Here is a 15,129-nt window from a genome sequence, read left to right as displayed (position 1 = left end):
GCTGCAATCTTCTATCATTATTTTAATGAAATAAAGTCCTTGACTATTTCCAGAGGCAACTTTTTCTTTCACACACAAAAGACATTTTGGTTACGAAAAAAGAAAACAATTCTGGAGTAGGATTCACCACAGAACAGGCAGGAAATTCAGAAAAGCTATATAAAATGGCACTGAAGATAGGTTCTGAACCTTTGGAACAGCAAACAGAACAATTAAGACTCTCAGTTACATGCATCATTATGTTTAATATGAAAAACATTTCTAGATAGAAATCATATTTATAAAAAAGATCCATACCATCTCTCAGATAGCATCTTACATAGTTGCAGCTGAAGGAATGTGAAACATTCATTTTAGGTTTCACCTATTATATCGTGTGCTTTCTGTCCCCCACTTTGCTTGGGGAAGTAAACCTAGACTAATCAGCTTCACTTTGTGGGTCGCATGAAATTCACATCTTGAATAGATTTACATTAATATTGGTGGCAAACTTTTAAATCAAGAGAAACTTCAAAACAATTCTCCAGAAAAACACCGCTACTAGAACGCACAGCCGAATATGCTCATCTGGCAGGTGACATTCTCCGAGAGGCCGTAAAGATTCACATTGCAAAGATGACAAAATAAGCAGATTTTAATAGAACAAAACCAGATTGCAGAGATTTTGGAAGGGGGCACATAGTCAGCAGGAGCTTCCAGGCGCTCTCTGTGAGGAAGGAACAGGTCTAATGAGTTCAGACAAGAAACACATTCCCCCCGAATTCATTTCAGAGTCTGGTCTTTCAGGTGTGATCAGAGGCCTCTCTGCTTTCTCAGGATTGAATCATTTTCTTCTGCATGTCAAAGACATATCTTTTGAAGAGAAGAGAGATGGTCACAGGTTGGGCGGAATCATTCTTGCTGCTTTCATCCTCTTTGGTTGTATCCCCCTTCCCTGCCTTAGATTTCTTCTTGGAGGCAACAGTAAGCAGCATCTTGGTATCTGGCTTCAGCCCATCTGTAAAAAATGAGAACACGCATGACAAACACGCTCAACATCACATTTCAATATAACTGGAAAAAGTGAACAGGCAAATATACTACTGAAATCAACAGAAGAAAATAAGAAAGTAAGTCAGGTGCATTAGGAAAGTCATATTTCTGCATCACGCTTCTGGAATATGGTAACTCACATGAAAAATAAGAGAAGCTTTCAAACATGGTTCACAAAAGTGATACCCAAAATCCAGTGCAGTATCCTGGCTGTATCCTTCCACAGTATTAAATACAGGCAAAAACTTAAACAAGCTAGACCAACTTGGCTGGTCTAAGCCTTTTACTCAGCAGACCCTATTATTTACACACATCTCCCAAAGTTTCTTATCATCACTAAGAATATTTATAAAAATAAGTCATGAATGAAAAACAACAACTGGTAAAATACTGAAATGATCTAGAGTCCTAAGAGTCAGAAGGGTCTTGAATGTCTTTAGTCTATTTCCCAGACCTGCCAGAAGCACACTGCTTAGGTTTTAACAAATTAAACAGCTTTGTGTTTGTTTGGAGTTTTCTGTTTGTTTGGGTTTTTTTGGCTAAAACACAGTATTTGTTCAGGGTTTCAACTGTCACTTCTTAGGGGAACTAGAATTAACCTGTGTAGGATTCTGGGGATCCAACTTAAGTCTTTCTCCAGACATTTGTACCAAAGAAAAACATTTGTCCTCTTCTTCCTAAATGGCTAGGGTTTACTACACTTTTATATTTTCTTTTAACTTGACACATTGGTGACATTTTAGATAAGAAATGCAAGATAGCAAAGTCCAAAGAAACGCTGTAAACCAAGAGAGATGCAGCTCCTAAAAGACCACTCCTGAAGAATTGCTTTCTTAAAGCAGAAGACAGCAAACTCCTTGGAAGCTTATTCAGCGCCAACCGAGCACCCTCAATGTGGTTCTCAGGCATTTGGCCAAATTCAGTTCAGGTATTTTTAACCTGTGGTGTCACATAACCTTATCTCAAACACTTAATCAGCTTCTCTCCCCTTATATCGAAATTCAGATGCGGATTCCCGTATCACAGCCTGACAAAAAGATTGAGATGCTTATGATTTACTGGAGACAGGAGGTCTACAAGCACAGGTGATTCGCTCCAGCACAGGCACATCCAGAGGCACTTCCAGCTGACTGCAGGGGGACACAGCACCAGACCCACTTCTCCTCTTGCTCTGTCAGGTAGCAAATTGTTCCAGGCAGCATCCCCCGGCACGGCAGAGGGAAGGGAGGAAACGAGGAAGTGCTGAAGCAAAACCAGGAAACCGCCCATTTGCCATTTCATAACCGGGGGTTATGAAACAGCCCTAACGCCCCGCGGCACAGCCACGGGGAGACTTTTGGGGATCGAGGGGTTTTTAAAAAAAGAGCACAAGAAAAGATAAAAGCAACACATTATGTATATAACTAAATAAACTACAATTTACGCTAAGGCTGCAGAAGTCCAGCATCAAGCAGAATCAACTTTGCATAGTTCTGCAAGAGCGTGTATTTCAGAGTCAAGGCAGCAGCCATTTTCCCTTTTCAGAAGGCAGAATAAATTAAAAAAAAAGCAATGATTATTTCATTGTGAAAATAATTGGGACTGTTTTTCCTTGATGGTTGAGAAGTCTGATAATTACTATCTTCGCACGTGTAAGGTTCAATTAATCAAACTAGATAATATGGTGTGGCCTGACCACATATTTATTATATGGTTTTATTACACTGTATGGTCATGTTTGATGCAGCTTTTTTAATTTTTTAATTGGATGCTTTCATATAAATCCCATTAATATCATTAGCCTTACAATGATGCCATCTTCATTATGAAAAATAATTTATCATTACATGAAAAGCAACTTATTTCCTATTTGGAAAGCTCTGAGAACATCTTGGGTCTGCTAGAAAAAAAAAAAATAGCAATAATCAAACAAAGAGGGAAACAAAATAAAAACAACAAAAAGAGTGACCTCACACAGTCCCGCGCTCTACCTTTCCAGGATTTATTTCACATTGTATGTTTTCTACTGTTTTGATCAACCTAACCGTAAGTGTCCCTGAACAGGGTTTCCTCCACTTTCCTGGGAAGACCATTTATTTTTTGGACAAAGAAACATTTCATTTTGCTTTCTAGTTGGTTTCCCTTTCTGGGTCTTATCACTGTTACTAATGTTGCTGTTACTGGCACATTACTGTTTAAGAAAGATGTTTAACTAAATCCCTTCAGAAAGACACACTTTAATTAAAGCAAACAAATCCTAAAACACTTCTATTTATGTTAGTAGGCTTCGCGAGACTCTAATTTCCAAAAAATGCTAATTGGCGGAAAGGAGAGAGGAAGGGAGGAGATGTGGCATTAAAATTGCAGCCAAAATTTTCCCTTGCGGGCATCTGAAGCGAGGCACCTAGGCTGCTACTGAGACCCGGCTCTGCAGCCCGCCGGCGGGGACGCCCCCGGCAGCTCAGCCCTGGCCCCGCAGCACGCCCGGGGGGCGGCAGCCCGCGGGGGGACTCCCGGCCCTGAGGGTGAAAGAACCGCTTCGGATAAACCGCGCTTCGAAAACTGCCAGTGCCATCACTGAGCACCTGGACTGCCCAACACATCTGAAACCTGGTACATCCCCTTAGGTGTTTAAACAACGAATCTCGTGTCTGGAAAATTTCACTTTAAAGAAAAAAGGTTATGCTGCGCATGGAACTGTACCGGGGAAAAGGTATTTAAAACCGAGCCATCTCACCTTCTCCACCCTATCACTAACTCCCATGTATGGAGAAGTAAAGATATAGCTCACCTGCAGCCCTTAACACCTATTTGGATTCAAATACAGTATTATGGGTAAAAAGTTTACAGAAGAAATGCAAGAACGTGGTAGTTCCTACCAGTGAAATGACAGGCTGACAGCCAAAGGCAGCTCAGGTATTATTAAATTCACAAGGTATCTAAATTACCTAATCAGATCCCATGGCCCTCATTCTGCAAACAGATTAGGTGGCTGGCATCGTACCCTAACAAATGGCATTTTCTGTTTTTCTGCTCTGGTGCCAGGAGGTCTAAGGGCTGAAGAGGCTCTGTGATAGGGAGCAGCACAAAGGAGCGGGCAGGGAGAGACAGGCGGGGAGGCACAATCGGGGTTTCATCTACCTCCGCGGATTTCTCGCGTTACACACAATGCATGCTTTACATTTTACAAAACCAAGGAAATGAAGGGAAATATATCTGTCACCAAAGAAGACATCAGACCTTTAATAGCTGAAATGACGGATATTTTTAGATGGAGGTCTAGTTTAACTTACTTACATTAAGGGTCTAATCTCTGCTGAACAATAGCTATGTTAGCTTGAATACATAGTGAGAAATCTGTTCCATTAATTAAGTGCTGCCTGTACTACTCGGATTTGTAGCAAATGTTAATAGATTTTTTTTTTCTTCCTCTGTTGGACAATTACTTTATTTTGCCAAGTTGCTAATGGATTAAATTGAAAAGGTCCGTGTGTTAAAAAAAGACTTTAGCTTCAAAGTTCTAAGAAATGCCTTGCATACAGCAGTGGGAAATACCTATGTATTAATATTATTAATGGGCAGTCCTCAGAGGCACATAAGGGATCTGAAAGCTTAGCAAATTCACTCCCACCCATCATAACCACGTCTGTAACAAGAAGTGCCCAGACAGGTCTTATGTAAAATGTACTTGTAGCATCAACTAACCCAGGTTAGATATGAAAATCTAGATGTAAAATAGTTTAATCCATTTCATTCTTTTAGTTTCAACTACTGTTAATAATTAACAAATAAGAATACAGACTCTTAACATAATATCCTTTGTCTCAGCATGGTCTCAAGGATTTAATGCAAACTGAGCCATTTATAAATGCAAAAAAAAAAAAGTGAATTTTCAACTTCAAATGAAAAACGATACCTCATCAGGAAAAATATTTTCCAAATCTAAGAACAGTTTCACAAGCACAAAATAAAGGAGAAATGCAATATTTTACACAATTTTCACAAATAAAAGCTAGCTTCTTAGTGATTTACAGCATCTTATGTAGTTACATGCATTGCAGCCTGGAGTTTTACAATTACTCATGCAAGAAGTTGCATAGAAACAAGCAGATTTCAGTAACTTTGTATGGAAATTTCACACTGTAGAATTCTGGACCCCTTCTTGTATATGAATATAGGAAATAAATTTTGTCCTGCCCCCCCGCCCCAAGATACTCATATCTACACAAGTTTTAAGGTTTCTCTAATGTGTCATTTTCTCCTTATGTTAATCAGGCCTCCCCGTAACAGGACTCAGCAAAGCCTCTGATAAACACCCCCCTGCTGACCCCGGCGGTCGCCGTGTCAGGCCCGTGGACAGGCTCCATACCAGACTGCTGGGGAGTGCTGGCCAGCAGACAAATCACAACAAACATGTAAAGCATATAAATGTCCATAACCAGCACAGTTTACTTTTGCTTTGTTTTTACTACTACTACTTCAGCTGGAAGGAGGAGGAAAGCTGATACAATATCTGCTCTTCTAATTGCTTTTGCTAATCCAATGGCAGGATGAAGGACCACTGCTGTGCTTTTTCCCCAAATGCATTTTTATTTCAACTGTTACCTATAAGCTTGGATCCTACTTTACCTTTTACGTAACTTCCCCACTTCGCATCCTCCTTCACTTAATATTGTCATTCCTTATCAACATCCTCTGTCATCTTTGTTGCGTGTTTTTTTGTTGTTGTTTTGTTTTGGATTTTGTTTTGTTTTCTTTTTCTTATTAGTCTTCTGCTCCTTGAAGAGGTCTCCAAGGGTGGTCTCTGCTCTTTCTCCTAAAGTCCAGCTCCTTTTTCCTTGACTCCCAAATTCCACTTGCTAGTCCTTCAGGAGTTTTATCTCTCTCTTTCCTTTTCCAACTTTATTTTTCAGATTTCCCATCTCCATATTTCTATTTCCTATTTGCACAGATCTCTTCAATATTTAAGAATAGTCCTGTCTCCTTAAAGCTAACGAAATATTGTGTTTGAATGGAAGATTTTAAAGACTGAATGCCAGACACATTGTAGATGAGAAGCAAGATAATACAGTATCTCCTTGTAGCCCAGCCAGAGACAGGAGTAATTTTTAAGCAACTGATAAACACATCATTGAAAACAGGTGTAATAATATAGGTGCAGGGCATGCTCTCCAGCACAGCCAAGGAGAATAATTTATTTTGCTGAACTTCAACAACTCCCTTCTTGTATGCACACTTGTAAAAAAAGCCTACTGCTAACTATCCTAGCTAGCACGGATGAACACGGAGGTATTTGCATGGATGATTACACAGTTTTCTTACAGCATTAAAAATTGTAATGGGGAAAAAAAATTCATGTTAAAAGATTTCAAGTCTCCCGATTCATGAGAACTTTGCTTTCAGGTCAAAATTAAAAGTTCATCCTACCAAAAAAATCAGCAAACATATTACACCAGCTACCTGCAATGGTACTTGCCATGGTTTGCTGGGAAAGTGCTGGCTCAGGATTCTTACCACCGTGTTAGGAAAACACACATTGAGGCTACACCAGTAGCTCTCACGGGAATAGAAAATATTCCTTTTTGCACTCAATATTAAGAAATTCCTAGACTATTCTTCACCTGCTGATATTATCTCCAAACCTCCCATTCCATTCAGGAATTTGTGAGCAGAAATTCAGTGGGAAACTGAACTTTGTTTTTCCCTTCTGTAAACAAAATATCCTATTCACTTCCTTTGAACGCTGCAGGTAGACTCAACTACCTGCATTTTCTTCTTTCCTGTTAACATTCAAATGTTAAAAATTGACTGAACATCAGAGAACAAGTTAACACAGCACATTTGATGTCGGAAATAATTTTTATCCGAGGCAAATGTAACCTTTTAATATGACAGACAGACATTTTCTTTCTTCCTGAGTGAAGGAAAAAGAGAGCAAAACTGGAAAGAGGCAAAGGGTTGGGGATAATCCTTACTCACAATGGATTATTCGTAACAGCTGGTTTTCACAATTTCAGGATTTCCTTAAATTGAACCCTCAGAGCCTGAACCATCATTACACAGTTACGGAGTGTGTGCCTGCATCAACTCTTCTGCTAACAGAGAGTACAAAAGCTGGTTGACCTGAAAATCAGAAATAATTAGAGCCCCGGATGGAGACATCCCTGCCACAGTGTGATGCAGAGGGGCTGCGCTTGAGAGTGGACAAAGACCAGTCTCTCGCCCTGCTTACTGCAATGACGGACCACTGAGAAGAAATAGAAACCTTTTACTAGTACTGCAGGACTCGAGAACCCAGTACTTCAGCACAATACAATTATAATTTTTTTTTTCTTGCAACAGCTATGTATACTTATCCAAGACTTAAAATTACCTATGTTCAAAGAGGGGTACAAGGTTCAAACACAGCACTTATCTGTTTCAGATTCTGATCAACTTTAAAACAAGAAGAATAAATCTATCACTGGTTTCCGGCAAAATTAAGAAAAATGCCAGTGGTACAAGTGTTGGCTCCCAGAGTCCCACAACACACTAGCAAGCACACACTTGTTCTCCACTTAGTCCTAAAACATGTCAGCAGTTCTACAAAAAAAATTATCGTTACTCTGTGCCCTAAAAACCATGAAAAGCTCATGCAATTATCCCTATAGTAACGTTCTGGAGTTTTGAGTCAAACAAAAAGTAGAAGCATCCCAAAATCAGAGGATCAATTTGCCCAGTCCCTCCTGTTACAGTTATCTCTACAGTCAGACAGAAAGGACAAGAATAACAGAAAACGTAACATCCCGTTGCTTGAGCTCTTTACATTAAGCTACTAGGTAGCAACTCTGCTTCTCTTCTCCTCTGCTAAAGATACCCAAAATCCTACTTTTGATTTTATTCAAGCTAAGGTAGTAATTTTTCTCCTTCAATATCCCAGCAAAAAAACCCTGAGCTGATCAGGAAAAAGAACATCTTTGTAAGCCTTCCAAGAACAGAATTACCATGTTACTCTGCCCATAAACACTGCAATAGGAACCTCAGATGTGTCACACCACATCTAAGTAGACTGGATGACTGGTCATCTAGAGACTGCTGGCCGTATCTGACTTGGCATCCCATCTGCCTGTCATTAACATATGGTGCTTCAAAAAGAGCAGGGATGAAAACTGTGTCCTGAGCTAACCACAGCCCAGGATCAGGTAGGAATTCTCCACCTGACATCAGGGTCAATATGTCAACACCTACCAATCTTTCTAGCCAAAAGGTTTAAGTATAGTGCTCCTACAGGAGCCGATCTACTCTGCTCCTAGGTGTTCATCACCATGATAACAAACATAATATGATTACCTAGACAATTTCAGTGTAATAGTTGACCAGAGATTCACTCAAGAAACAAGGGATACTCCTTTCCTTGCTACCCTCAGGAGCTCAGGTTTTGAGCTTCAATTACTTTCACAGATCAGGCAATGAATTTTACTTATGTAAATCCCCTCACAATTCTCCAGTAATTCTATTTTGAATTCACACCACCTTTTCCCACATCTCTTGTCAGCTCTCAAATATTCTGCTAGAGTTTCAAACTCCAAAGTAGATTCATTTTTCTCTTCTGGCTGGTACAAGATCTGCTATTATCACCTTGCCTGGCTTGTGAATATTAATAGGACTACAGCATGAAGTTGGCCAGGGAAAGCAATCAACCTCCAAGGAGACCAAAAAGTAGACTCCTTCCTTCCAAATGAGAATTACACCAATGCCTCGGCATGGTACTTGGGATCTACACAAAATATCCATAACTCGTTGTTTGATGACAGAGACCAGGAAAGAAAAAGAAAAATAAAAAAATAATCTTCCAGCCACTGTGAGCAGAAGCAGATTGCCCCATGTCCTGACCAAAGGCTGCTGTGACAGCCAGCCTGCATCAGCAGAGTAATTCCCGCAGCCTCAGCTTGGTAGACTCTGTTTGGAAATCCTTAACTACTAAAACATTCTCCCATAAATTGGGGAACGGCTGCCCCATACCACATCAGAGAAGGCTGCAGTTCAGTGGTGAATTGAATTGAGTCTTCTGTATCAATTTAAGTTTATACAGGCTTTTGGACTGAAAGACATTATTATAAGAGGTGGTACTACTGGAAATAACATGGATTTCATTACGGGCTCCTACTTAGCGGGGAAAGAGCTACTCTTCCTTGATGAGGAAGACAGACGCTGTTTTAATTCAAGAGGCTGACCTAGGTGAAGTTCAGGCCGAAGCTGTATTTGGAAAACTCTCACATCAAGCCGGACACAACCCTTTCAAGCTCAGTGCCAATTCTACACAATGGCTTGAACTGACTCTCCGGCAGTCCTTAAAGGCACATTTTGTATCTTGGCTTTTGCTGCAAGCAATCAAGAAAGAATGCAAGAAAACAAAACTGTTTCCCAAGCACTGTTTGCTGGTGCCATAATTAATATAATCAAACAATTCCACAAATTGCTTCCAATTGCTGGCGTCACTTTCATGTGCAGAGCCAGACTTTCAAAGAAGGGCCCTTCTTGTCCTACATCCTTACACTGGTAACCCTCGCTTCACACAATAGTAAACAAGACCTCACTAAATAGTATAGGGTAATTTGTACTGTAATAGGTCCCCAAGGCACCATGGACACAATTTGAAATGCCATCTAATTTTTCTTTTTAATTAAAAAAGCAGTTACTATATTTAAACAACAACACAAAAAAGTTCAGAGGGGACAGATTGGAGTTTCCCACAGCTCTCTGGGAGTTTTCTCAAGGTCAGAAAGAGTTTTATAGGCTCAATTGGTACACATTTTTTTCTTTAATTAGTCTGCCATACCCTCTGCATGAAGTCAGCGTCTTGATTTTCAGTCTGATATTTTTCATATTGCTAAATGGAGCACAGACTCCAGGACCACACCATATCTATCGGCTCTGAGTGGTTATCCATGCCATACTTCCCTATACATGCCTTGCCTGCTCCTTCCTCTCCTCTCTTAATCCTAAACTTGTCATCTACACTGAGGACACCCAGCACACTGCATTGCATTGAGAGCATGCCATTCATTCACAGTTTTATACTTCTCAATTTCCAGCAAGATGATCAGGATATATTATCCAATTTCCCACATCTATATAACATAACCACATTTTAACCTTTTTTTGGCAAAAATAAAATGTAACAATCGAACACCAGATGCAAATGCACCACTGTCATCTGAAGCCATGTTGCGGGATAGATTTCTGCACTTGACAATCCCCACCGTGTATCATACCATTGCTCTGCAACCATCTCATTATTTAAGTAAGTCTACACACTATTTAAGTCTACAGAAGCCCACACACACTTTAGAAGGATATTTGCACTTCCCACAGTGGGTTTTCCAAAACACACCCTAACCCAACATACCCTTCAGCCCCAAGTAACAGCTCTGAAATGAAGTGACATACTTGAGATCTTAATTTCTTGGCTAGTTGGCCATACTGCAGTATGAATAGGTTGAGAGTACCAAACCTGACCTTATAGGCCAACATATATTTCAACTGCCGTTATGTTCTGTGCCACAACCTCTTGTTGGCTAAGCCCTCCTAGAGCAACTCTCCTAAAGAAGACGACTTTGTACTTTGCACTCCTGGAACATAACTATGACTTTACACAATTATTTGTTTCTGTATGCCAGAGACTAGCTTTAATACGGGTTACATGGGAGACTCCAGTACACCATGATTACTAGGTGTAGGCTACACAAATTAAGTGTACACACAATGCAATGGATCAACTTGCAGAGCTACAAGACAACCACTAAGGTAATCTTTTTGTCCTCAAATCCAACACTGTCCCATCAGCCTAAAGGAAAGGATTTTCAAATTAATTTCTGCATGAGCTATATATGTGCTTTCAGTACATTAACAAGACTGCAATTATACCAGCTGACATATCATACCAGCAATTATTTGTAAACTCTGTTTTCACTTGATGGCCACTCAAGGTCCATGCAGTCATTGAGATCATGCTTAAGCGCTATACTCATTCTCCCAGCATACCTACAGGGAGAGGCAACTCTCCTACTGATGCTGTGCTTTCAGCCTGCAGATTTTTCAAACTCCCTGAAGCAAAAACTGAGTGCATGGAAAATGCCTAGTGCACAACAGGAGCAACTGTGAAAAAACAATGCAACTAAGAAGGACATCAAACTATTAATACAAATATATGCAACGTGGTTGGAAGCCTGGGAATGTAGAAAGGCTCTTGTTACAATTCAACAATAGAAAAATTACAGGCAGGTCAGCATGAAATATCCAAGACCACTCAAAACAAAGATAGAACAGTGTCTTAAAATCACAATTACTGTCATTGGATCTCTAAGAAAAAAAACATGCAGACATCAACACGATGGGTAAAATTTGGGAGAGTCTGTGATGACTGTTGTACAGGACAGACTTTCACACATTCTGCTGTGGTGGTGGTCCTTGCTGATTAACTCCTTAAATCAAGAATGACAAAAATCACAAAAATGTCCCTAAGAGTACAGCTAGGTATGTAGAAATAGATCAAGGAATCACTAAGCATATGAGCTTTCACAATTTTAAAACCCATAGAATATCACATTGGGATTAAATTTATATCCAGTGAGGGAGTTCTCAGGCCAGAGCCACTCAGCAGTGGGGCAGAAAGTACTTTTGATTGGGTTTTTGTCAGTACCCCAAGACCTATAAAGTAGTAAATAAACACAACTAACAATGCTCATGCTCTGTGCACCAAGGTGAATAGAAACAACTGAAAACATGTTTTGAATTCAACACAAGGGACTAAAATTTCATCAGCCTCGTGAAAAGACAACAACAACAAAACCAGTACAATACACACTCTTGCCTACAGCAGCCTTTCAGAAATGCATACAATGCGGAAAAAGTTCAGGTTCACCGATCTGACACAGAATCAAAGGCAATTCATTACAAAGCAGCTTCAAATCAAAGTGCTAGATCCACAGGCCTGTCTGTAATCCTCCCATCTCGCCTGCAACTCTTGACGTGGAGTAGGCACCACAGAAGCCAGTTAAGCTGGACCAACTCCGCTGACGTATCCCAGGCATCTGCTGCTCAGCGCTGGTCCAGAGTTTAAGTTTGGTGATATTCATCTTCCCCTGGGCTGCCTTTATAAAGCAATCCTGAACAATGGGACTTCAGAATAAAGAATAAAACATTTAATTTTTTTTTTAAACTTCTAGGCAAGGGCCTTTAATGCGATTAGAAGGGGGAGGGGGATTGGATAGCAGCTTTTTCTTTTTTATGTTATGTATATTGTGTGTAAACAAATATGCAATTTGCTTTAAAAAGATAAGGTGATTAAATTTTTATCGGGCTTGTACTCTGTTGTCACCACAACAAAGAGAATTAGGAGAAGGAAAGAAAGGCCTTTTTATTTGAATTATGCTCTTACCAGAAGTTCTCTACAGCACAGCTGTAAAGCCACTCAATGTTCTCCAAACAGGCCCTTTGATTGCATTTTATTCAACTTGTTTGCATTTGGAGCAATCGAAAGGAAAAGAACGCTCCACATTTTGATGTCTTAATGTTCCTTAATACCTTCTTTAATTTATATTAAGCTTCTTAACTAGGGTGATGAATTCTTCAAAAACAATAAAGACCTAGTGCAGAAATCTTTCACACACCATGAAAATTGAAATTATAATGTATTCATGGCTTTTTTTTTGTTACAAAAAAACATTATTTAGGAGAAAGATTGAAAGCGTATAAAAAAAACTCCTGAAGTTGTATGAAAATTACTTGATCCACAGAAATAGATGAAAGTTCGAACTAATTATTACAAGGGAAATAAAATGTTGTGGGAGGTGGAGGAGAAGAAACAGTATGAGAATGTTGGGTTACTGTGAAGTTTTCAATCTTTTAATAACCTATAAATTCCTTCTCTATGGCTTTCCACAAAAAAGGAACTCTAGAAATTTGTATAATTTTGTTTTACCAAGACAAATTCAAATGTTTGCCAGTTCTTCCCTCCCTTATAATTCATATACTTCTTCCCTAAAATGGCTCTTCAGGTTCACGGTTCCACAGTGTATTTCCCTCCCAAAGTCTTTCACAGTCTGCCAAGACCAACAGCACACACTGAAATTGGTGAAGATCGTAATGGAGCACACAAACACCCACAGATGCAGCAGCTTCACGGGGCATATGTTCTGGGTGAGGTTCCCAGATTGAAACGCCATTCACAGGTGGATCTCAGTCAAATGGGAGACAGGCTGCATGGGAAAAGCAAGGGTCATGTAATAAAAAGTACAGAAGAGGCCACCCGAGGGACAAGACTGGATGGATTTGTTTTTGCAGGCACTGTATGTTTTCCAGTTATAGTTACAGGATGCTCAGTCTGGTTAAGCTTCAAACACTGATTATCTGGCCCATGGAATAAAAACTCACTCTCAATGATTCCAGTGCTCCTAAAAATCCCTTCTGCAAAAAATGAACACAGCTTTCAGTGAAAGTCCACTATGGTACAAATCAGCCTTAGCAAGGAACATCCACAAGAGCATATTCTTGCTTTGCTTCCTAATTTGTCTACTATTTTACTTTTTTTTTTTACTTAGCAATTTTATGTTTCAATGCAACTTCTTTAGTTCTCAGCAATACATATGCACGTGCACATGTATAGCTACAAACACCTCACCTTGTTCCTCCCTTTCCCCTGCAAAGAAAGTCCAGAGAAGAAACAAGACAGCCACGGCTGGCACTTCTATGAACACCAACACAGTGCCTAGAGCTGGGCTACAGTGACTGGGTGCGTGGGTACTACAGCAGTGGCGAAATGAGCTTCCTAAATGAATCCTGAACTACATCAAATCATTTGAAATATCCTTGAAATAATGTATTTGAAAACGAACATACATTCTCATCTGGAATGATTGTTACTTTCTGTCGACATCCGCTGACTGCTCACCTACCTTCTCTGAGTCACATTTTTAAGCGAATTCCAGGAAAGCTGAAATTAAAACCTCATGATAAAGCCTGCCACATTTACAAAATGCTTGTGAAAAAGCTGGCTTAGCTGTACCAGCAATCAACTGGCCACAATAATTAAAACAGTTAAAAAATTCACATGCCGCATTTACCATAGAGTAACACAATGCTGATCTTAATCTAATACGCATGCACCCTGGGTGGAATGACACCTCCCCCTCCCGAACAGGGTCACACCATACAAGCGCAGAAGCATCAAAACCTAAGAGTTTAAGAGCGCATGTGGATCACTACAGAAAAACTGAAAAACCTCTCAACAAGTACCAAGAAATTGCAGACTGTGTCAAAGGCAGCACAAACCAGCTTTACAAACCATGCCGTCGCCCTCTGCCATGGTATCGCGTTTTCTTCACATCTATCCTACAAGCTAATCGCGGCTTTTGCAGGAAACAGTACAGAGAGACAAAGCAATGCTAAAACGGACAGTTATTCAAGCACAATAATTATCTTATAACAGGTAGCGCCTACTGTATCCCACCTATAAAAACTTTCATCTGCATTTTTTTAAGGGAGCAAGTACAAAATTTACATATTCAAAACAGCATTTATGTATGTAACCAGTTAGAAGTCTTAACTTGTATCTATGAAAGCTTGTGCCTTTAAGCAGAAATGATTCATGAATTTTAATTTGTTTTAAATGTTGAAAAATTCCATCCAAATAAATTGAGTCAACAAGCCAGCAAAGGATGAAGACACGTATCTGTTTTTTATTTAAAAAATAAAAAACTCAAGTCTATACATTTCTTAATCACCCACAAATCCTCTAGCAGTAAAAAAATACTTTGCAATAACTAAGTTTCCTGCATTTCTTTTAATTAAGACGCTATGCTTTTCCCCATTCAGCACATACTGGTTGAATACTGTTGAGCCTTAGCTGTTTCTCTTTGAATTATTTAACTACCACAATTTTAAAACGTTTTAATAGAAATATATTAGCCAGTGATTTTGGAAATTGGGAAAGGGGGGAAATATTTGCAGAATGGGACTCTTCCTGTAAGCTGCTTCAATATCATTAATTTCAAATATGCAAAGTCATCATCAGCCCACCCTCGAAATAAAAGCATTTAAAATGAATATAAACATTGATTTTAAAGGCATAACTTATTT

At 39.5% G+C, this 15,129-nt stretch overlaps 1 protein-coding gene across 2 annotated transcripts in view; it reads right to left on the bottom strand.

The window, feature by feature from the left end:
- Window positions 1–225: 225 nt before the first annotated feature.
- The window catches only part of EEFSEC (eukaryotic elongation factor, selenocysteine-tRNA specific), a 129,848-nt gene continuing 114,944 nt past the window's right edge, over window positions 226–15,129 (bottom strand). The window contains exon 7 of one of the 2 annotated variants that reach the window (XM_075158926.1): window positions 226–997. In XM_075158926.1, coding sequence (XP_075015027.1) covers window positions 813–997 — 185 coding nt within the window. In that variant the 3' untranslated portion in view covers window positions 226–812. The remainder of the gene's footprint in view (window positions 998–15,129) is intronic. The other variant, XM_075158925.1, reaches the window with a different exon arrangement.

Source organism: Calonectris borealis, chromosome 10, assembly GCF_964195595.1.
Source record: "Calonectris borealis chromosome 10, bCalBor7.hap1.2, whole genome shotgun sequence".
Taxonomy (NCBI): domain Eukaryota; kingdom Metazoa; phylum Chordata; class Aves; order Procellariiformes; family Procellariidae; genus Calonectris; species Calonectris borealis.
Note: the sequence above shows the minus strand (reverse complement) of the source record. Positions and strands in the feature narration are given on the sequence as shown.